The sequence below is a fragment of the Cylas formicarius genome, unplaced genomic scaffold (assembly GCF_029955315.1).
Source record: "Cylas formicarius isolate icCylForm1 unplaced genomic scaffold, icCylForm1.1 PGA_scaffold_3__17_contigs__length_32017465, whole genome shotgun sequence".
Taxonomy (NCBI): Eukaryota; Metazoa; Arthropoda; class Insecta; order Coleoptera; family Brentidae; genus Cylas; species Cylas formicarius.
Window position 1 is genome coordinate 7,154,931 of NW_026844326.1, and position 26,053 is coordinate 7,180,983.

At 33.9% G+C, this 26,053-nt stretch overlaps 1 protein-coding gene across 3 annotated transcripts in view; it reads left to right on the top strand.

The window, feature by feature from the left end:
* The window catches only part of LOC132699404 (uncharacterized), a 94,925-nt gene extending 70,232 nt beyond the window's left edge, over positions 1-24,693 (top strand). For 2 of the 3 annotated variants that reach the window (XM_060666081.1, XM_060666078.1), the window contains one exon: positions 20,523-24,693. In XM_060666081.1, coding sequence (XP_060522064.1) covers positions 20,697-21,980 — 1,284 coding nt within the window. In that variant the 5' untranslated portion in view covers positions 20,523-20,696 and the 3' untranslated portion in view covers positions 21,981-24,693. Of the gene's footprint in view, positions 1-8,079; positions 8,237-20,522 lie in introns of those variants that run through there. The other variant, XM_060666080.1, reaches the window with a different exon arrangement.
* Positions 24,694-26,053: the final 1,360 nt, after the last annotated feature.

Sequence of the window (26,053 nt, forward strand, 5' to 3'; positions counted from 1 at the left end):
CTAAATAAAATTAAGAACTAATTCAGCTTTTTATTACAGTGCGTTAATTGTTATACCATCTTAAGTGTCATTTAAAGACTTCAGATATTTCTTGAAAGATATTTATTTTTAATACCATCGTAAAACAACAGCATTAATATAAGATTCGAAAAAGTATAATATAGATAGTAACTAATTCTCTAAGGAATGGATGATGAAAGGATTGATTGATTGAAGTTTTTTATTTATTCAAACAGATATAATTTATTAGTTACAAACTTAAGGTAAAATTTTTGAATACCCACATAAGAAAGCATTCTAATAAATGAAAAAAAAAAGTTGATTTCGCACTTCGATTTTGATAACTTTTTTTTGTTAGAAAAGTTGATTACAGTCACTCTTTATCTCTCTATATCTATTTGTTTAAATGAATTAAGGAAAAATTATTTATATATTTATATAGTTATATATAGTATTTAATATGGAACATTATGTATAACAAAAATAAGTAACTCATGGCAAATGAAATTTTGGAAAATACGAAATTATTTCGTTGCAATTGATTACAAGTCAGTATAGAAGATGTTATTTTTAACCAAAAGATGGTGGCAAATGGCCATAAGTATCTGGTTTCCATTTCAGATCAAATTGCCACAGTTTTCTCACATTCTTAATCCTGACTAAGCGAAATAACAAAGTACCCGAACAGCGAGATACCAGTGAATCACACCCTCGGTTATCTTAAGAATTTCCTTTCGATAGGTTTGTCCCAAATACTGGCCTTGCGTGGGCTAACGAGGAGAGATCGGTTAATGATTATGTTGGGAAATTTTTTAACACGCTTACGGCCGATAAAAAATGAAATAAAATCATGCGGCAAAACGATCCCGTCGTATTTGGCGCCAACGCGGCAAGGACGTTAAAATAAAGCTCGGGGAATGTGGTACTTCGAGATGATCACCTTAATAAATTACATTCGTCCGAACGCTCCGGACTGTTAAGACTTTTTTCGCATTCAATTCAGTTTAAATAATTGCCTACGTTCAGGGCAGCGCGTCTCGTGACGTCAATTAGTACGTTTTAATTTGTTTAAAGCTTAATCGACTGATAACCAAAATTTGGTTTGGACAACTTGTGGACCACTTCGGGCTAGAAGTTAATCTCGGGTTCTGCTAATCTTCGAAACTTTTGCGATTAGCCATCTTGTTTTTACGAAAAGTGAAACAGAAAGAAAGTATTTTATTGCCTTTCGAAATATTCGCCCTTAATGTCTATATATTTTTGCATACGGCCAAAACCACTTCTGGAAACATTTTTTGCACTCTGAAGTGTATGTCGAAGAAGCGTGGTTTTGAAAGTGCTTTACAGCCTTTCGAAGTGGCTTTTTCAGACCTTATCTGGAACCGACTCGCATTCTACTCTGTACTTGCTTATATATTGTTTGAGGGGGTGGAGCTAAACGAGGGGCAAGATATTGTCTTGTATTACTGATTCCCATATTGGTGACAGGTAAAGACTTGATGCGCGGATAAGATGGGTGTGGAGAGATTTCTTTAGGTCCTCGAAAATTTAATGTCCGGTTGTGGTTGCCTTAACGCTCTTTCATGTTCTCTGAGGCTTTTCCCGGCCTGAATATGAAAGAAACAAAGTAGAGTAACAATTTTTTATTAATTTTCAATATAATCCCCCTTAACTTCAATACACTTCTTACATCTCTTTATTAACAACTCAATCCCTTTAAAAAATATTCTTTTGGTTTGTCTGCAAAATGAGCTGAAACAGGCTCTTTTAACTCAACTTCGTCGTTAAGCCGCCGTCCACGTAAGTCCTTTTTCAAATATACAAACAAATAATAGTCGCTGGGAGTCATATCTGGACTATAGGGAGGATGATCTATCTGTTGGAACCCACATTCTAAAATGGCAGCTTGTGGAACAGCAGCAATATGGACAGGTGCATTATCGTGCAAAAGACGCACGCCTCTGGTCAGTTTTCCTCGACGTTTTACACGTATGCAGTCTCGCAATTTATGTAATAATGTTGGGTAATATTTACTATTAACAGTGGTATTAGTTTCTTTAATATCTATCACACAGTCTCAAAAGATCGTGGCCATCACCTTTTTTGTTGACTGGCAGACTCTGAATTTTCTTGGAGGTGCTTCACCCTTACGACGCCACTCCATTGATTCTTTTTTCGATAGAGGGTCATAGTAGAGAACCATAGTTTAATCTCCCGGCACAATAGTTTCTATCGCAGGCTTCGGTTCCGACCCACAGAGTTCCAAAAAAGACAGCGCACATTAGTCACGGCGTTGTTTTTGAATAGCCGAAAGGTTTTTAGGAACCCATCTTGCACTAAACTTATGCATACCTAAATGATCATGCAAGATTCGACCAACACTTGTATCAGAAAGCTTAGTAATTTCTGAGATATCCTTGGCCTTTAAACGTCGATCGCTCAATACCACCCCTTCCACAATTGCAACAATATCTTCCGTTATGACCTCCACTGGTCGACCAGTTCTTGAATGCTCTTTAAGGGACTATTGCCCTATTCGAAAAGGTCTTACCCATTCTTTCACTACAGAATACGAAGGAAAACTTTGGCCGTACACACCATCCAACCTTTAACTAATAATTTTAGGTGCCAACCCTTCTTTTGTCAAAAACATTATGACTACTCTATACTTAATTCGAGTTATTTGCAACATTTTTTCGGACACGTCTTGTTTAAATTTCGGAGCGCGAGCATTGAAGATGCCAAGTGAGATTTTGGCGAAACGTCTGCAGGATTCCAATCATTCTTATGTTGTAGAGATTTTCTTAAAATATCTCATCTTGTCATTCTTCGTACATCTAGTAAAGAAATAGATCAAATCAATAAGATTCTTCTGTCTCTACATCTTGAAATTGCTTCCCATCTTGCCCCCATCCGAGTTTGATATGCTTTCAAACATGATTCATGACAAATCTGAAACTCTTCGTTTATCTTCTACTTAAAATCACATTGAAATTTTTGAAAAACTAACGTCAACACCAGTTAATATCGCACCAACTTTATGATACGGAAAAATCAGTTCTTGCAAAAGTTTCCAACTTCGTCCTGGCCTCACGTAATATCCCGAAGAGAAAACATTTCAAATGTTTTCGAAACCCCTGAATCTTCCAAAGCCTGGCTCTAAAATATTTAAACTGTAATTCCGACATAGTAATCCGAAATCCAAATAAAGAAAATTGTACGGCGGTCATGAACATAAATGAATATCCTTACAGACCAATCGTATCGTCAACTTAAAAAAGGTGATCTATGGAACACCACCTTAAATCTGTTATTAAGACTTTTCTCTTAGAATGCGCGAAAAAGTCTGTCATCCATCATGGCTTTAAAGTTCCTGGTCTCTACGCACTTCCTAAGATTCACAAACTAGGATTACCCCTTCGACCTATTGTCAGCACCATATTCTCAAGCAAAATGTCTAGTTTCTATTTTAAAACCCCTTACAGAGAAAACTGATTGTTTCGTACATAATTCCTTTCTTATTCCTGAAGCTCTCAACATTATTTTAGATATATTAAAATCCGGGAATCCTAAACCAAACCTTCTCATTTCAATTGGAAAATGCTTGTATGGAACATATTTTTCTTATGACGGTGAAATTTTTAAACAAACGTCGCTAATATATTTATGGGAGCATTTGAGAAGAAAACCCATGACATCTTCTACTACATTTCTTTTAGCTTAAACTCTATATACCCTAACATAGGTTTTACCATTGGATTAAAAACTAATCAAAATCCCTCATTAGGTATTTTTATCAACGAAAACCTACGCACACAGACGGAAACCTTCAAGCATTGTCGCATCACCATCCGGTCCAAAAATCATCGGTTATCAACTCTCTTTTTTAGAGGGCGCAAAACTATCTCAGCCCGAATCACTGAACCCAGAATTAAAACACCTTGCATCTGCTCTTCTCTTTTATCATTTCCACATTAGAGATATTCAACGTTCTATCACAAAATACACTTCACCACAACCTTCCAAAGAATCAGAAAGCAACCCCCACACTTGCCACTGTTGTCCTTCCTTAAATTCAAAACATCACTGACCACATATCAAAAGTTCTTAGGAAATATAACGTCAAAATCAGATTTACCAGACACAATTTTTTTATCCGTCAAAAACAAAATTCCATGTGAGATACCAGAAGTTTACAGCAAAGAATATGAAATCACCTTCAGACTAAGATAAATAAGCTCATCAACAGTTGCCGAACACAATCACGACACCGAACATAAATCCGAGAACCTATAGAAATCTATAAGCAATCAAACGATTTCAATCGCGACTCAGGTATTTACATTTCACCATACAATAAAATAATAATAATATTAATAATTACCTAAGTGAGGATTTCAAGTTAAATGTTAAACGTTTACTAAACTGGTGCCCAAAGTACAACATATCTTACAAAATATTAGTAATATTGGTGAATCTATTAGATCATCAAATCTTTAAAACCTCATCATTTGGCAAGCACGAATATCAAACAGAAAAATACTAAAAAACAATGGACCCAGATGTGATCCCTATCCCATAATGAGTTCTATGACTCAAACGATTAGAACCAGCCTTTGAAAAGTCGGTGCAGACTCCGCAGCTCTCTTCTTCCCTATTATAATTGCCAATTATTTTTTGTAAATAAAGAGCCACTTTAGCACTTATCTCTTTTTGAAAGAACCCATGTTGGGTTTCATCACAAGTTGATTTGACTTTAAAAACAGCTCATCAGCTGTAACAAATTCAGATCTTTTCCCGAATTCTGTATTTCTGGCCACTTCGGTACATGGAAGGTCGTGCTAAATATTATTACTGGGAACTCGAAAAGGTCGCATTTGTGTGGCAACCGTAAACAAAATATGAATTGCCACTAGGCCTACAAAAAGTGATATTATTAAACCCTCGCTCCCTATCGAAGGCCGTTTCGGCAGGGTGGCTCTCAGACGGTTAAGTGGTTTGTTGTGTTCCGCGTCGCATTTTTTTACTGCTTTATGGTTGCGAAAAAACGTGACTTGATGCAAAGGCGAAAAATTTATTTCCGCAATGGGAGTTTGTCGGCGTATTTTCGTTGCAAAAGATGGTCGTTAACTGTTTATTCTCTCTTTCCGCATAAGTCAAAACTGTGTGTTCACTATTTAATAACACATTTTAGTCTCGAACGGTCCGTTCATTTTGGTGCTGTTTTCCATGATCAACAAAAAAGGTAGCTTTAATGATCCCACAAGTTAGCGCCTTATCGCGATCGCTAGTTGCACCGCAAAACTATTTACGCAAATTTTGTTAAAAATACTCTTGGCCTGGGCAAAAAGAGTGTTAGATCTGTGAATCGGTGATTGAATTTCAACTTGACACTAAAAAAAGGAAAGTTTTTGTAAGCTTCGTTGATTTTGAACAAAAAAAGTTTTAAGTTCGAATACATTGCGCTTCTTCTCTGGTACTGTGTGACTCCATTGCAATTATCTTTTAGAATCACTGGATCTCGATTACGAGTGTTCTATGATTTAGGTTATCCTGCAACAACTATGTCCTAACTAACAGGCGTCTGTTGACTTTATACTGTGTGGTAGTGTCCCAAATCTAATGCCAGCATATTTTTATTTTTATTGTTACCAGTAATACGTGTGCTTAAAAAGTAAGGTGACTTTTAAGTTTTATCAAAAAGTATTTATTTATTTATTAAAATTAATGTTGTCCTCTTCAAAGTAATCCCCCCCCTAGATGTAATACACTTGTGCTAACACATTTCTTCCAATCCTTAAAGCAAGGAAGGAACACGAAAAAGTCGCAGGGGGCCATAATCGGTGAATATGTTGGCTGAGGCATGATTATGGTGTTGTTTTTGGCGAAAAAGTTAGGGGTTCTTTCATTGGGACGAGTGGGCTTTGGTTTGAAGTCATAACCATATACCCATGATTTGTTACCAGTTATGATCCTTTTGATCATTGAGCATTATCATTGACGTCGTTTAACAGCTCTTGAGCGATGTTCCTTCGAAGGTCCTTTTGTTCAGCAATTCCAGAACAAATTATGCTGCTACACGTTTCATGTCCAAAACAATGGAAACAATTGCATAGACGAGCCAATAAAGATGCCGACGTCTTCTGCCATAGTGATTCGACGATTTTTCAACATCATTTGTTTCACGTCTTCTACGCATCTTGGAACAGCTTGTACTACTTATAAACATTTTTGGTGTCAACATTTCAAGTGTTTTGCAGCACTTCAAATTCTTTGTTCTGTTTTTTTTTTGACAACAGAATATCGCCGAGTACACAAATCACGTCTAACGCTTCTGTCGCCCAAAAAAAGTAAACTTGCCGACTGCCTAAAACTGTGAGCCTATGTTAGGGACATGTGTGGCAAAATAACAAATATATATATATATATATATATATATATATATATATATATATATATATATATATATATATATATATATATATATATATGTATATATATATATATATATATATATATATATATATATATATATATATATATATATATATATATATATATATATATATATATATATATATATATATATATATATATATATATATATATATATAAAGTCATCCCACTTTTTGAACACACCTTGAATGTGCTTGTTTGTTCGTCTTTTGTATATTTAATGTTTACTATCTTGATGTAGTTGTTGCTAAAGTTCTGACCAATCAATATGTCTGTAACCCATCTTAACCTTGTACCTTGTATTATTTTAAAGCCTTAGTTTTAGGTGTCCTTCATCGTTTTAGAGGATACTTAGACATCTTATCGCTGGAAGAATTCTGTGATGGAATGAACAGTTTTTAGTGCCCTGATGGATCCTACATTTATTGGCGAAAACTTGACTTTATTTGCTACCGATTTTTTTTTCTCCGGTCTGTAAAATACCAATTTACACACCATTCCAGCGCGCAGGAATTGTCGCTTTACTACGTCAATTTCGTTTCCCACGAATCCGAGTCACTTCGGACATTTCCGGGATTTTACCACAAGGATTGTGAGATATTTCCCACGGTTTGAATTTTGAAGTTTCTCAATTCTGACGGTCATGTCAGTGAATGTATTCGTGTTGATTTACGAAAATGTACCCAAAAACTAAAGGGCGTAGTTGCAAAGTATACTATGCAACACGTTCGGAAATTTTTTTTGATTAAAAACTCATGGGTCAAATGCCGTTTACCGCACTTGTTGCATAATATACTATTACCGAATGTGTTGCATACTATACTTTTTCTACGACCGTTAGTTTTTGGGTACATTTTCGCAAAACAACACCAATACATTCGCTGACATGACCGTCAGAATTGACAAACGTCAAAAATCAAAGCGTGGGACATATCGCCGAAAACATCCGATTGCTCCCAAATGCATGCGGTAAAATCCCGGAAATCTCCGAAGTAGCTCGGATTCATGGTAAACGAAACTGACGTAGTAAAGTGCCGCTTCGCGCACGCTAGATCGGTGGGTAATTAGGTATTTTACAGATGGGAGTAGAAAAACTTTTTAACTCACCCCTTTATTAAAAACTCGCTCTGCTGCTCTCCGCTCGTGTGAAATAAACTCGAGTGTCAAATTCCGTTTACCGCACTTGTTGCATAATATACTATTCCACTATAATTCCTTATTAACAATAATCAATTATTAATTTATTTAATTCCGTATAACTTTTGCGTATGGATGAAATCCTCATATCTCCACATTCTGTTTGCGTCCCCACACTTCATATGTTTACGTGGCAGGGTGTCATTTTTCATAACAGGATGATATGTAGAAGACAAACAAAAACAAGGCTGTACGAACTGTTTAGATAACCGCAAAACACCAATTTTCAACTGCCGCTAGGCATTTCTTTATGGAAAATAACGAAAAGGGCACCGGTTTCTTTCATTCATCGGCTTGGTGCTCCGACCCGGAGTTGATTTCTCGTTCCGTACGTGTTGGTCCCGCTTCGACATCAATTGTTATTTGTTTAGGAAGCAGCGGCAATAATGCGGTAGCAGTAGTAGTAGTAGTACGACGTCTGCCAGTTCCGTACGTACCAGACATTGAGTTTTTGCTAACGTACGTCGGGAGTGTTTTTGTTGATTCGAGATTGTCGTATTGTAAGGTTGGTGTTGTTCTTGGAAGTTACTTGCTTAATTCTTTCGGACGACGGGTACAAAGTTCTAGGCATTAAATAAGATCAGTAAGTACTTTGTTCTACGAAATTGTGTTTGGAAATATATGTACAACAGGCTGACACTGGATTTATAAACAAAGTTATTTTTGGTTAGTTCTAACCTCTTAATTAACAGAGTCAACCCAATTATAATGTATGGTGTGTTTATAAATATATCATTATTTAACTAGGTTTTAATTGAAAATCTAATTATGTTTCAATCTCATTGGGATTAATTACATTGGACTCTATGTCATTTTGTACGGGAATGTATGATTCATCAATTTTTAAAATGTGCTAAATTGCATTTGTCCAGCTCAAACATTTTTAATTAAATTCAGACATAAAGTAGGACTAACATTTTCTGCTCTGACTTTTGATTTTACTTGGTGCCGTAAATGTTCTATTGGGTTAATTATACAATGATATGGAAGAGACGTAACAGAGTAGGTATGTGTATATTGAACCAAATATCATCTGCATTAGTTATACTTTTGTTTTCGCATCTATATATTTTAATTTTCTGGAGGTAATTAAATCTCCAAGTGCGCAATCTGGACGGTTCATTTATAACTTGTTTTTTTGTCTGTTTTGGAGAATTAAAATCACATTTTACAAATAACCCTATTTCTGTTAATAATTATATCGGGTACTCTTTCGCTTCGCTTTTAGATTATGCACTGGTAGGAACAAGCTAATTTTGATAAAGGAAATATCATATCTCGTTCACTATTGTCCAGATAGTGAGACTGAAAATCACTACTTTTTTTCTTTCATTCAATAATTCAGGTTTTCGATCTTTCTTTTTTTTTAATGAATATCCTACTTATTAAACAACCATAACATTTGTCACATTTCGTTCTCCAACTAATCACTAGTAATTTGGAAGAGGCATTACGGAAAAATTAGTATTACGTTCGTAAGAATCTTCTTCAACTGTGTGATATCTCCCGACTTATGAAAGTTGCAATTGCTGTTTTGGGGAAAGGGCCAAGATGATATACTTCGAGACACACCGTACACTATGAAGGAATTATATTGGAATTCCAACTAATTACAAAGGAATTCCCGACTAATTCTAAGAAGTTACGTGCAGAGTTTCGTAGGGAATTATAAGTATAAAAGAATTAAAAATAGGATAGGAATTAGTGGGAACATACTCGAATTAAAGGTAGTAGAATTATTATTTATTGCTGTCATTTTACTTTTAGTTTGTTTTTTCTAATTCTGGAAAATATAAAACATAAAAAATAATATACTATTCGTTCTTTTTTCTCACAGTGCTTGGCATTATACCATTTTTGTTAAGACAGTATTTTACTTGACGCGGAATTGAAATATACAAAATTTTTTAGTCAAAATCTCTAAAAAAAATTTTGTTATAAAAATTGTTATATAATAAAGGGGCGATTTTTGGGTCCATTCTAAAAATAAAACTTCATATGAACAGGTCCTAAACGTCTCAACTTTTGAGATACAGTGTGGTAAATTTTTCTAAAATAAAATATACTTTGTTTAATATCTGTAATACCACTTTAGATGGTTGAATGAAATGTGGCATATATGTATTATGTATCAAGACATAGGGTACTTCATTTTTTTAAAAAATTGTGTTTTGGGCATACACAATTTTATCTGTATATTTTGGCAGACATTGATGGTACTCCACTGATTTTTATTTAGAGAAATTAGTTTTTATTTTTAAGTGAAAATCTGCTCATAAATGAATGAAAAAGTCATTACTTTTATAACGAAATCAGTGCTTAATTAAGTTGCCACGGTGTTAAAAACATCTAAAACAGAATATCTAGTTTTTATTTACTGCTATTACTCTCCTTAAAAAAAAATCTGTTTTTTATTTATTTAAGTTTACGTACGTATTTTAATAAAACAGACAGACCATTACTTAAGTTAGAAATAATGATAATAATTCGCTGCATGCCTTTCATATTAATGATATTGTTATGACAATGCAAAGAAGACCTTTTTATTTTTTTAAGCGAAAACCGTACATCGTACATCGAAATGATTGAAGATTGTAGGAATAATTTTTATTTTAAGATAAATCGGTGGCGTACCATTATATCCGCCAAACTGTTTAAATTAAATATATATTAAATAACGCCTCTTAATATTAATATTAATAATTAATTGAAAAAAATTATTTTTTAAAACTTTGCCACCCCGTATCTCAAAGTTAAGACGTCTAGGACATATGTTCATATGAATTTTTCTCTTTAAGAAGGACCCAAAAATCGGCCCTTAATTATTGATATTCAATTAGAAACCAGCCCACAAGATGCGACAGAACATCTTTGTAGTATCAAAATTTTAAACGAGTATATAACAATGTCCAAATGTATTGTATAGTTTAAGTGAAGCAAATTCTTCATTGTTAGCAAGTTTATTGAGCGTAGATCTAAGTATGATGATAAACATTTAGAAAAAAATAATAATTATTATAATGGAATTGGCATTTTCAAAAAATGTTTATTATCCAAAAAATTGTGAGATTTCAGTTAGCAACAAATAAACATATAAACTTAAGTTAATGTTTGCCGCACAGAGTCAGTTTTATTCTCCGATTTAATCAAATTATCAAAGTTGCTCGCAGTGAGAGAAATGGATTGTTGACCCTTGCATAACGGAAAGTAAGTTATATGCATGCAACCTTTGTATTCAAATTTTGTAATGATGTATATTTTGTATGTATATATATTAAATTATAATAAAAAAAAATTAATAATAAATTACTTTGTTTTCATAACATTGATTGCACTGACTTAAAAAACTAATCTTTGATGTAGGAACCAATAGCAGTATCCCATTTCTCCAGAATTTTCTCCAGCAAAATAAGAAGGAAAAGCTTCTGATAAATGATGTTTGTAATAACTGGGACCACAAAGAGCCTAGTTAGTAGTGTAAAAAAAAAGGAATGTGCTTTAAAAAACTTCCGAAGCCCATATTAATACATTCGTTTTGTTTTCTTTTAATTTTAATCTATGGCTAATGCGCACCGTACTTCACTTCGACCGACTTCAACTTCAACAGTCCATTTGTTTATTTTGACCCTCGTGTCCAATTTAACGTAAATATTGACGCTATAGATTAGAGGCGAATGAGAAGACACTCGTGCGAGTTTTCAAGTATTTGTGAGAAGATAGGCTCGTTATCTTACATTGCAATCCGTTTAGGGAAACGAAAACTAACAACGTTCTGGCTTGGTTTTGGTCCGAAGGCAGAGGAATTAAATAATTAAGAATTTATTTTAACCAGTTGCACACTGGGAAAAAGTGGAAATTAGAAAAACTTCGACTAAAATTATTTAAAATTTCAAAGCGAATCAGTGTATTAAAATCGATGTAATGATGGTAAACATAAGTAAATTTTTACAAATTATTAAAAAAACAAACTTCTTTTTTACATACATAAGAAACAACAATGGTCCCAAAACCGTCCCCTGAGGAACACCATATTCTAGAGTTTTGCAATTAGATATGCAATTTTTATATTTCATTTTTTGTACCCTATCTATTAAATACGAACAAAGCCATTTATACGCTGTTCCCTTAATACCCATTTTGTACAATTTTCTTAACAGTTTAGTTCCACTTATTGTTGCGAAAGCACGCTTAAAATCCAAAAATACAGCCAACACAAATTTACCAAACTCTAAGGCCCTCGAGAAATCATCAAAATTCCACTCGTAAGGGATGTGATCACAATTTCCAACAATCGATTTCCAACAACTGCACAGGCATCAATCCATACACTCTTTGAGATACCACACTCATCACCAGTCACATTTTCTAATTCTCTTATTTTGTTTAGGTCCTGCATAGTTATGGTATTAAACTGATCTATTCCTCCATAAGTTGGTATATTATCAGTGATATCATGCCATTAAAAATATTTTTAACACTGCCTATAAAATACTTATCAAATTCATTAGCTATTACTTGTTTAAATGAAACAGTTCGCTGGCCAATTTGCAACTCATCAGGAAGAATATCTTTTTCATTTATAAGTAGCGTTCTTTTTCCACATTTCTTTAGAGTTTGCTTTATTTGTATCAATAATGTCTTTAAAATATCTGTCTTTTTCTAATTTAATGCAGCCCGTTTATTTGCTTACTGGTCACAGCTATCGGTCGGTAATTTTCCTTCTGGGTATATTCCGTTGTCTAAAATAACTTTTCATGTGCAGCAATGGTTTTAACTGAGCTAAAACTTCAAGATCCTAGTTGATTGAAAGTTGTCTTTCAAAATAACAATTTTTTTGGTTCTAAAAATACCACTGCATGACTAGTGGTGGCTGGTGGTCGCTTTTCCCAAGCTCTATGAAACTATTGACATTGTATCGGTATCAATATAATTTACGGAATGAATCACCCTGTATTTTTGTGAAATGCCCAGACGAATTCCAGCTGTGAATATTTCCTTTAGGTATATGGGATGTACCTACTCTAGTCAGTCGGATCCTTGAGAGGACACTGTATATCGGGTACATGGGAGTTAATCATTGAGTTTATCGGTCTGATGAACTGTCCTATCGCTCTGTTGTTTATTATTCTGTTGACGCTAACGATCATTAACAAAAATGACGAACTGATCAAGTATGGGTTAAATGAAAAACGCAATGTTATTATGTATTCGTGTTTACAGCGAATTGAGATTTATCACTTCGCGGGTGATAAATTATTTTATGTTGACAATCGCAGTGCATGCGGGAGGACCTTCCCCAACCACGTGGTACATTCATTTACCGATCGATCTCCTGTTTTTTGTTTGAAAACCAATAGTCGTGCAAATGTCGGCAAACGAAATTGGCAACGGAGCTAACGGTAATTTTCAAAGGCTTTTATACTGCTTTTAGTGGCGCTACGATGCTATTAAATTTAATGTATCCGTTCGTGGCTGCTCTCCTCGTTGATGTAAGACCACTTTCTTATTTTACGCAATATGTATCGATGCCAACACTGATAAATGAGATTCAACGTTTAATTTCGGATTACTGACCGATTTATGTTTGATCGTATTTGAAAGTACCACCCCCAAAACTAATGGAAAATGATCTGCCTAATTAATTTGTATGTTGCCAATTTGGAAGAATTTTTTTAAATACCTAATAGTGAAAACGGGAATAAAGAAAGCGCGAATAAGGAGCTTTAACATAACGATCCTCTAGATTCCTTCTGTGTCAGTTGTTGAGGAAACGAATTTGCTGACGTTTCTTCAATCATCCTGTTGGCTTCTTCAGAGCTTGACTGAAACTGTATCGCTCATGTACTGTTTGAGGGGAGCGGAGCTAAAGGGGGAGCAAACATTGTCTCGAATGACGAAAGCTTGTTTGGGTGTTTGAGATATCTATAGATTTTCGGTGTTTTCAAGAATTTAAATTTACTCATTGATGCCCGATTTCATGATTACCTGCGACAACTGGTGATGAGATTATTTGTCATAGCCTCAAGATGATATTTTTCGTCCTGCCTGACCAATATATTCTTTGCAACTCATCGGGTCTCAAACGTAATTTTGTCCTTGATGGTGACCAAGAACAATTATCTTGGTTCCCCATTGCTTGAAAGAAAGAAAGAATACATTTTTGCTTTTAAACAGTGGCATAGGTACTATAAGTTACCACAATACCAGTGATACACGATATCTTCTGAAAAAAATCGTCTAATTTCAAGGGGTTTATAAATTATTAAAATCAAGGTTAAACAAATTTTTGACCATATATATCGAAAACGAAGGCCTACAGGATTTTGAATAAGAAAAATATTTTTCTTTTCTCATTTCATTTTTCAGTTTCATTATTCACCCTTGTTCATCAAACCTATAGGATTGTTTTGTGCCTTTTATTTCTATTTTTTTATGTTATAGGCATTATTTGTCTAGCCTGCAGAGAGCAGATAAAAATTATTTAAGTCAATGTCTGGTTGGTTATAACTACTACTTACTAGCGAGTATCTCTCTGCAGCTAGTACTTAGAAATGTGGTTGTTTTCCAAATTCCTTAATTAGTATTTTGTATTGTTTTAACATCAGTTCATTGTTTTGCCAATAAATATTCTGCTTAAGAGTTCCTTATTAGCGTAATTCAGTAATTATTTAATTCATTATCGAATCTCGTTGGTAACATGACCTTTCCTATCTCGTATACTTATTAATACAAATTTTAAAAAATCCAATATTATACTAGGCAAATATTGAAATAAAAATAAAATAAGTTTATGGTACCCTGATTGATTATAAAGTGTGAGTCAAATACTTTTAAAAAACATTATTTTTCATTTATTTTTACCATAAAATACGCAAATTGGTTTTCTTTCAATTTTTCTTATCAAAAATACGTGTTAAAGCAACATCTTATCAATTCCAGCTTTCCATTAATTCAATTCCTAATAAGCAGCAAAGGAAAAATATAATAGTATTTGTTGATGTCAACCACATGCTATACCACTAATAGTTGTTATTTTTATCATTTTAACTATTTTCTAATTTTTTAATATGTTGGTATAATGGTATATTGAATTTTTTAGCATTCAAAAAGTTTTTAAAAAATGCCGAAACAAAGTGTTATTAAAGCCTTCACAATTTGCTGCTAAGCAACTTCAATGAAAATTCTTAGTCGAATACGTAATAATATTTCATCTTTATGATATCAGTGATAGATAATTTAATATGCATTTAAACTATATTTTGATATTTTCCAAAATGTCTTTGCTATATCTAATTCGCCAATTTTATGCTGGGTATTTTATTTTATATAGCTTGCAAAGAGCACTTAAAAAATTGTTTGGATGTTGTGAAAATTTTTATTTGTCACCATTGAAAGACGCTTCCTAATCATAAATAGTAACTCTGTACATTATGCATTCAGAAAAATAGATGTAGTTTTCTAAATTTCGTAAAAAGCTGATTTTATTTTTTTTTTAATAAATAAATATTATTTGGCGACAATTTCTTCTTGCAAATAAATATAGCTTCTCATTCTTGTTCGCCGTCGCCAAATTTTCTTTATCATTTTCTTAGCCTAATTTTTTAATTATCCAACCTCGTTATTAACATATTTTTTTCTTTATCTCGTGTTCTTGTTAACACGATTTTTAAAAAATCAGAAATTTGTGGTACAGCTATTGATTAAAGCATGAGTAAAATGTGTCGAAGGATATTATTGTAAATTTTCAAAATTAAAAAAAAAACAAAATAAATTATAAAATAAAAAAAATTGGTTTTCTTTCAGTGTTGGAAAAATCTCTATAGTATCAACTACATACTAGGGCGTTTATAGTTAATGTTATAATTTTCTTTTAAAATATTTTTTAAATTAAAATGTGGTATTCTTAGGCTCTGATATTTTTTTTACTTCTTATTTACCTCGTTAAAATTTTAAACCCCTTTCCAAAATGCAGAGACAAAGTGCCATTTAGAAAATATCATCTGTAAAATAGACAATTTTTGAAACGGGTTTATTTATGAATTAGATAATTCTTCTAGATAAAACGTGAATGTTCATAAATATCTCTGAGTTACTTTTTGTGCCGTCAAAACGTGTGCGTTACACAAGACCACCATGAAACGCGATTATAATACTACGCCTTTTAATTTCAAATGCCAGATAAGATTTAGAGCAATTCCATTCGATTAAGAGAACATTTGCTTCAATTTGGGACCCGCACGAATGCTTTTGCGTTGCTGTTGCAGTAGACGAGACGTGCAGTCTCATCGGTCGCTTAGAAACATTGCCAGCCTGTCCAGATACGTACTTGATATTTACAAAATTTATAAAACAGAACTAATCAAAACTAAACTAGGCGACGATGAACGGACGTCAGAAAACATTAAAAAATAGCCTAATTGAGAGGCTAATAATTTTTCTAGCTTTTTAATAAAAAAATTGTCAATTTTTGTTCAATTCCAACATTTATAATAATAAATATAAATGTCCATTCTCATGGGATATGTTATGCCTACACACAGGGTGGTCTGCAATGAATACGCCAATGAGATAAGTCACGTTTAAATGTAGTTCGAGGAATTTCAATTTCTCCGTATTGATTCACGGATGGAAAAATGTGATGACACTATATTCCGGGATATCATCCGTTCGCTCGTTGAACTCCGACTGGAATCCTGCAAATCCTGCATCCGACTGGAATCCTGCAGACGTTTCGCCAAAATCTCACTTGGCATCTTCAATGCTCGCGCTCCGAAAACACTTCGAACACTCGAACACACTAATTAGGTGACTCAGGTATTCAAGCATTCTTCTGGGATTGTATTCTTCTACTAACCAAAACTAACCAATGACCATGCAGCAATAACCGCAGCAAAAATCAACATGGCCTTTGACCGATCGTCAATACGTTTGGACGCAGCATTTCTATGAGAGTATTTTTTCAAAAATCTGTCCTGCTTCTGTTAAATCTTCAGCCAAAAAGGTGTTAAGTGAGTGGATATCACTGTTTAAGAAGAATATATCGCAAAGTTACTTGGTGAATTGTAGAGGCATGCTCGGAAGTTCATTTCCATTTGTACGAAAATATTATAGCCCTCTGAAGCGCATAAATGTTTACCGTAGTAAGGCCACTATACTATTTAAAAGCTATATGTTAGTGACCGATATTGCGGTTTAGATAAACATGTCAGGTTTGTCAAGCTTAAGCCTATTAAATCCCTGTGACACCCTACGACGTTGTTGTTGTTACCCGTTTTTACCTAGTTTTTACCAAGTTGACTCGTTTAACTCTATCTAAAAAATGCTTGACACTGCGTCATGCCAAATTCTTTGTGTTCTTCTGAAACTTAATGGAAGAAGAGATCAATATTCTGCGGAAAAATCTATAAAGAATACTAATGAAAAATATTTGGTGCTTATCAGTTGACAAAACTGCCAGAAGTTTTAATACAGTGTTTGAGAATTACAGTAAAAATAAACTATTTTCTGTAAACCGGACCTTCTCAATATGGGAACATTCCTTCGCTACAGCCATAATTCAAAAGCTTGGAATACTCTTTTTGTATTTAATGTCAGGTCACGGCACTTGTACACCAAGTCCATCTTCAAGAAGGCACATTTGGCCTTTTCAATTCGACACCGAATCTCCTGAGAATTATCCCACTATTCATTTATCATAGTTCCTGTGTGCTTATATCTACTAGTTAACTAAATTACAAATCGATGACGGTAGGATTATAGCACTCATGTCTGATTGCACTCGTTGGTTAGCTGAAACAACCTTTAAGGGCGCTAAGTACTAAAAGCGATTTTACTGGTTGTTCTTATAATTTTAGTGTCCTATCAATCATGTGTATGGTGACGATGTACACTACCATTCTGCTCAAGCCCCGCTTCTCATATCCTGAAGGCAATAAAACTGAACAGCACAAAGCGAATTCTTGAAAAAATAAATAAATTTGTGAACTAGAGTCATTAACATAACATGCCGGACCGGAAGTGTTACCCGTTCTTCCTCTACCAATTTTACCCTGAAGATGATCATCCTATATTTAAGTTTAGAAAAGGTTGCTCTGCGTCTTTTCCTTAATCTAGATAGAATTTTTATTACTTATATTACTCTCCCGTATAACTCAAATATATGTAATTTGATCTTCAGTTCTGTGACAATCATGAAATTGGTAATAAGGCCAAGTTAATGTCCACCTTTTAAATATTTCTTTGGTTCTTTGACACTTTTCTTGCTTCGGTCTAATATTTTGTCATGTTCTTCTAAAGATATTTCTTGTGGTAAAGTTGAAGGGTTAAAGTCATATAGGGTATTTGGTAGATACAATCTTTCTCTAAAGTCGATGCTTCCAACTTTATTCTTGTAAGTATGCTGCTAAATGTCATCCCGGACTTGACAGATTTTTCTAAGATTCTTATCATGTATGGGATCATCAAGAGAGAGAGAGAGAGAGAGAGAGAGAGAGAGAGAGAGAGAGAGAGAGAGAGAGAGAGAGAGAGAGAGAGAGAGAGAGAGAGAGAGAGAGAGAGAGAGAGAGAGAGAGAGAGAGAGAGAGAGAGAGAGAGAGAGAGAGAGAGAGAGAGGGAGAGAGAGTATCCACCTCACATGATTCTGCTAATATGAAGTAAATCATTTCAATACCGGTTAATTCTACAGCGAGTGATGCTTCGTCACTGAATATTATGATTACTCTTTTATAGATAATGTACCACTCAAATTATTCAAATTAAGTTGTTAGAAAAACTCCTTCATTTTTTTTTGGTAGATAATAACGCAAGGTTATGTTCTTGATACCAGCTTTGACGTAGAAAGTTTATACAAAAACGTGCCCTTGGGAGAACCGTTAGACATTGCCGAAGCCAGATTGAAAATACAACACTTCAAGACAAAATTGCAAGCGATGCGATAATTTTTGCTGGTTGTGTAATTTTTTTTTAATCCAGTGTTCAGAGGATTGTCTTACTCTCCGGCGCAGCTTGGAGCAAATCAATAATTATTGCTCTCTAAATAATACCTTGCAACTTAATACAGCCAAGTGTAATGTAGTCTCTTTTATCAACATTTTTTGTGACTTGGGAGTAAAATTTGACTGGAAATTATCCTTTGTTCCTCATGTTAATAAGGTACTGACAGAAGCCTCAAAAAGCTATAGATTTGGATATGGAAAAATACAGATGTTAAATATTATAAAACTCATACGTCGGGTGTAGGTTAGAGTATGCATAAATCATCAATTAATTCACATAAATATTGAGTCAACGTTGGCAGATTGCTTGTGCAGGACTTATTTGAAACAAAACCGTGTTGCTCAACACTAATATTACTAGAATAGACTAAAATAAATACAGTCACAAAGAGTTTTGGTATGTGCCGATAATTCTCAATTACACTAGCGTCATCTTTTTTAAAGTCAGGAAAAACTTTGGCACTCTTCGACAACTTGAAAATGTATACGGTTTGGTAATGCAATTGAATATGTCAGTAAGTGGACTAGCGAGGACACTGATACAGTCCTTAAAAAAATGCTAGGGATGCCATCAGTACCGGCTGTTGGTTTATCTTGGTAACCTCAGCAATAACAAAATGATCGTACGCTGATAAAAAAAAATATCTACCAAACACATCTACTATGGCTTGAGATACCCTAAAACATCCACCACCATAAGACATCAAGCATGAGATTCTGCAGCTATTTCTCTTCGATTTAATATACTAGGGATCTGCTCGTATTTTCAGTTCGATATTGCTTAAGTACTCCCTATATGGTTTCATTTTTTGAGTTTTGATTTTAAGGCTTAAGTGTTTAAAATCTAGATAGCAACAAAATGGTACCTTTATTTTTGTAAACACGAAAAAGTTTCTCTTTTTCGTAGATTTGTATAATATCTCCAGTATAACAGACCGGGAATCATTGGCGTCTTTTAACTTGGTGGAACTCATGATCTAAATAAGTTATTAAGAGTATCATAAAAACAATTCAAGGACTCATCCATATTCAATCTCAACAGTTTATCACACATTAGAGGAAAGCTTGCCTTTTTAAAGTTAAATTATTTCATGGAGTCACGACACAGGCCTCAGTCTGTAGACTCATTAGACTATCTTATGTGTACGCTAATCAATAGTGGGGAGGTGAAGTGGTGTAAGCGTAACAATAGGACACTCGTCTCGTTCAACAGAACAAGGAATGCTTGAAAATGGTAGATCCAGCAAACGATTGATGTTGTTGCACACATTGTAATATTATTTAAGTCATGTTGCTTCTGAAAAGTTGGAAACATTGAAGTCGCCAAGAATTATGTTATTTTTACTGACATCGATAAACACTGAAAAACACTCCAGGAACCACTCAAAATCATTATCCGCCACTGTTGGTGGTTATTGCCCCATTAACTATAATTATTAATTTCAGTCTTTTCCTATTTGTTGTTTTTGTTTGTTGTTGTTTTTTTATTTAGATTAAATGCTTATGTTAGGTTAGACTTTAGGTTAGGTTTCGCAATACCATCATTACTTGCAATGCCTCTGTAACTATTTAATAATTTGTACTACAGCTTACCTGTTAATTGGGCTTCATGTCTGTTAGGTAGACTTCTTTAAATAAATAATTGAAAATATAATAAATCATGTGTGGCCTCTCGGTGCGATTAGCTTTCATTTTAATATCGACCAAAGTCCGAACCCATCTTAAATAATTTCAATCCGGGACTGAGGCCCGATAAATCGAGAATCGAGCGATAGGTCAAAATATTGTGGCCCCTTGCCAGATTTTTAATGGAAACTTACACCAGTTACAATAAAAAATGATTGTTTTACTAATATAATTTATTTTTCTTTGCAGATTAACGCTGCGCATCACGCATAGCGGTCGCCGGAAAAAGGCGGGTCCAGATGTTCCGATGTTTAGTTCGCGGACGGCACTCACTAGATCGACACCGGCGACACAGAAGGATCAAAGAGTAATCCGGAGTGCTTATAATGACTTAAAGTGACGCGAGACGCGACCAGATCAACGATGCCGAGCTATTTACTGTTGTTTTGCGGTGTCTGTGCAGTTTGTTCGTTCCCGTCGACCCCGTTGAACGAGAGATCGAAGGAGATTTCTTGGCAGGCGTGGTTGTTGGTAGACGATCAGAACCAAAACCGACAGGAAGGAGGGGACGTGTTGCCGAAGAAAAAAATCACCCCCAAAAGCGTGTTCGTAGCTCCTACGTTTTCCCCCGAGAATCTACCCCCCTGCGCCGACGGGTACAGCTCGGATAATATGGGCAGGTGTATAAAAATTATCAAGCTGGACGAAGACAGGCACTTGGAGTTTTTGGTTAATAAAATTAACGATAAGTTCGGTTCCGTAGACTACGAGGAAGATATTGAAATAGAGGAAATCGATATTCCCAAAGACGGGCCTATTCAGTTTAGCATTCCTCTGAGCGAGGATGATTACCACAACGAATCTCCTCAGGAAGAGGCCGACATTGCTATTATCGTGACTCCCAGTGGCGGTATCTTCGGCGAGCCTTTCAATAATTTTGATACATCTAGTCTGAAGTTGGATAAGAGGGACGATAAAGTCAACGAAGACGAGGCAACGGAAACGACCACTTTGGAATACGATACAACTACTCAAGACGCAACCACTTTGGGTGATTCGGAATACACCACCGATACAGTGGACGATAACTCAACTGAGGTTACTACGGAGGAAACGACCACATTCGTGGATATAACCACAACAGGGGAGGAGGAAACGACAACCGTGGTTCCCACCACAACCCCAAAAGTTACAACGTACCACCCCAATTTAGATACCACCAAATTGGTGACCCGATCTAGTTTCGTTCGATTTCCCGACGAACAATCAACACCAGAGCCCAGAGGGAACTTAGTAAGGTTTCCGGATTTAGGAAACCAGCACGAAAGCCAAAGCCATCAGACTCGCGACGTCAGTAGTCAATATGGTAATTTTTTAAATGAGTATGTTCCGCAAAAACCACCCGAGGTATTTTTACAGCAAAAACCAGTTCCTTATGGTCGAACTTTTGGAGGACGTTTTTCTGACACTGACGGATTCGCGACCGAACGTTCCGGTAGAAATAAAGCAAAACATAATAGTTTGTTTTTTCTGCCTCCGAATTTAACGTCGAAGATACCCCGGAGACCTCTGGTGTTAAGGTTCAGCAGGAAACACGTATTTATCGACACCAAGCAATTTAAAAACAACGAGTTTTACAGGTCGCTTCCCATGGAAGATTTGTCGTATTTATTCGGTTACAAATACAAACAGTCGAATCATAGGTAATATATTTTTTGTGATCTTTTATCGTACAATTTTAGTTTTCTGTGTATATAGTCGTTACCCTCTGCGTAGTTATTTATGCACTGGTGCAATTCATTTACTTGCTTAGAGCTTTAAGCTACTTTGTCACTCCACTGTCACTGGCAATTCCGGAAGAATGTTTTCAAATGTGTCAAACTTTATTTAAAAAATGAGTTTTTAATAAATATCTTAAATATGCCTTGACCAATTTTGTTAAAATTTGGTAGTGTTGTTTGTTGGGATAAGAGTTTCACTTAGAATTCTTTAAATTAAAATTATGAAGTGCAGTGGCGTCCCGGAAGACAGCCTATAGAAGATTGCCAAAAAAATGTGCAGAATTTTATTTTTCAAATTTAGCAACTAAAAACGCAACTTTTTTTACTGATTCTTTAAAAAGAAAATATTTTTGTAACTAGTGCTCCATTATAAATTTTACCGCAGTTTTTCTTAGACATTTCAGGAAAAAAATTAATACAATAGTTGTAGGGTTTAATGCGCAGATTTAATATTACATACTTATTTATATACAGATGTGCCAAAAAGTAGTGTATGAATAGAATGGAGAGCCCTGTATATTATTTCAGAAGATTCTTTTACGCTGATTGCAAAATATTGTTTTTCAATAATATTATTATTGTACAAAAAAGGATTAAAGGATAATGTTTTCAATTGACAAAAAAATTCGAAATATTATTCCTGTAAAAAAATAACAAGAAAAAACTTAATAGATAATACAAATACATAAACACTAATTTAACGATTACGAATAGTGCGCTAAATTTTGAAAATATCCACCAATTTCTGTGACTACACAGTTGATAACCGCTTTAAAGCTTTACTTATCCAGTCAGGATGCACATTTTTTAAAACGTTACGTTAACTTAATGGACTAAACAAATTGTTTAACAAATCTGCCCAAGTATTATTTAATTCTTCATTAGGATTAAAACGCACTGCCTCGTTTTTCTCCGCACAGTTTTGTTTCTTTGAATTGTTGTATTTCAACCCTGTTTGCATTTTTATGTATGTATTATTTTCCCAAGTTTTTGTCTGGTTAAACATCATTCTTTTATCGAATTTTGAACAAGGCATGCCACAACTACCGTAACAGAAGACGTGGTCAACGTCAAGTGGCTTTAATGTAAAAAATATCCATTACATGTTTTTTTTTTCATTTTTTTTTTATAACATTCAGAGCTTCCAATCAATTAATTGACATACTATGCTTTTTTGATGCACCATATATATATAAATAAGTATGTATAAATAAGTATGTAATGGGGAGTAACTTTCATAATGGATCGAGTTCTTATTGCTTATTTCTTCTTTTCTTCTTCTAAAAGTATTATTTCGAACATATCGTATTTTAAACTGGAAGTCGTTTTTAAAATTTAAAATTCCCCTTAGTTAACCCCAGTAAATGAATTGGACCGTTCCTTAGTAGAAGATGTATTTATTTTTTGTACATATACCGCTGTCTGTGCATGTTGGGGTATTCTGATATTGTCGACACCCTGTATATTAGCGTTTCATGTATATATGTAGCAACAGTGTAGATTTTAATGTAGAAATTAACCAAGTCAGTACAATTATTATCGAGTATTTTAAGTTTCTAGAATTGGCGCCTAAATTATTTATTTTGATACGCATCAAATAATGTTACTGTCGCGGGCAGTGTGACGATTTTGTTTCGAACATTATCCGGAAACGGCGTCGAACGAAACGTACCGTTTGTTGTTTAAATTCCGAGTCTGTTTGTTTTTACGGAATTGTTGACTCCATTGGTCGGACGCCTACATCTGGACACCGTTTACATCGACGATATGCTAAAAAACACGCACATCTGTGAAATATTGCATGCGAAATTTGAAAAGTGCGAAAAAAATTTTATCCAAATATTTGGAATCTGTCGAACGGTTTACATCAAGTATTATTATTTTCATTAAATTGATATTAATAAGTCCCCACATTGCCACGACTTAATTATTTCACACGATTTGTGCTTAGAAATGTGTTGTAGCATTTTTGTTGGCAATTGATTTTCGCAAAATTATTACGCTGCCTTACTTTTGTAGAATATTTCGCCACAACTAACTGAAAATAGTATTATACCCTTATTTATTGAAAATTACTTTGAATAGGATTACAAATAGTAGCAAATTGTTGAGCATAATTTCATTTATAGATGTTTGTTGTGTGTAAAATAATGTATAAAAGCTTGTACAACGTAAAATACAGTATTATAATCCGCATTATTTTTTTATTTCCCTTGTGTTTAGAGAACCCTGTTATTAATGTGCATGAAAACCAGTGCTGAAATAATTACATTTACCAGAAGCACGGGGCAGAAGTAAATGAGACGCATACAGACAAATAAACCGCAAAATGTACAAAAATAATTTGTTTAAGTACTAGTAACTTACTTTACAATTATTAATATTTATATATTAAAGGGAAAAACAAGTACAACGTCATAAAAAACTAATCATTAAACTTCTTTGGAATCGGAACTAGTGGACTCAAATTGATGGACTGTATTGAAATATCAGAACTAAAAACGATATTTGAAAAGCAACTGAGAAAGTTATATTCTATATTGATACAGATAACAGACATAACGCAACAACAATTGTTGAACATGATTTCATTTACAGATGTTTGTTGTGTGTAAAATAATGTGTAAAAACTTGTACAATGTGAAATAGAGTATTATAATCTGCGCTGTTTTTTTTTATTTTTCGTCTGAGTAGAGAACCCTGCTAGTAATGTGCACGAAAACCATTGCGAAAAACATTATATTCTCAAAAAACAGTGCAGGCATTATTGTCAGCAGTATATTGTAAGCACCTGCTTGCTGCATGCGCCACCAGGAGTAAATCGTTTTTTACACATATGTTTTATGAAACATAAATTTATTTTTTAGATTTTATTGTTACAATTAATAATATTGATAAACTAAAACGAAATATTACAAAAATATAAGTACAACGTCAAACTTTGTACTCGGAACTAGTCGAAAGTATCGACTGTTTTGAAACATCTATATCTGCAAAACTAAATAAGATATCTGAAAAGAGCAATATTGCTACATTTCTACTGCATTTTTGCAAAAAAAATCACACAGTTAAATCTTTTAAACATTTTTCCCGTCTACATGTCTAAAGCGTATTAAAAGTAAAAAAAAAACGAATTCATGCGAATTTTAAGATATTTTTTAACCAAACTAACTAACTAATATATTAAAATACATAAAGTTACATATTTTGACATGACAATTATTTCGACAACACCGTGTCTTTATCACATTTGATCACATTTGATAAAGACACGGTGTTGTCGAAACAATTGTCATGTCAAAATATATAATTTCGTGAAAATCTGAACTTTTAGTTCTTATATATTTTGATAAATGGATTTTCATCAAGTAAAAGTCACCTCAGTTCAACTAATATTTAAAAATTAAAGGTTTCAGACTGGTTTTATTATTTATAATAAATTTGAATAACAATATATAATATAGTAATAATAGTATTACTGACTTTCAAAGATTGTGTGAGTTTGTTTTCGCTTTGAATACATAGACAGGCTTTAACAATATTCTCAAAAACTTTCGCTATCTGGTTTACTGTTATTTAAGTTTTATGTTTGAACAAAGAGTCTCAAAAATGCCATCAAAACGAATAAATTGGTAACACAATTTTAGTTTACCTGCTTCCAATCTTTTATAGTTTATTTAATTCCACTTCATTGTAATTTGTATCGAAACATCAACTACTATTTTTTTCAAAAAGATCTTTAAAATATTATACTGGGGATAATCGTTTTTACGATATTCTTGTCTTTCTGGTGGATGCTCTGGTCGGTAGACTTTTTTTGCATGTTGACAGTGAATTTGCATGGCATTACATTCGCAAAACGCAACGCAATACTTTTGTATATTTGGAAACATGTATTGCTTTATTTTGATGTTACTGATAACTATTATGTACTTCACTTTTGTGAATTTATGACCTTTGTAGCTTGGTAATTTTTCCTGTAGTAGGTCAAATTGATGA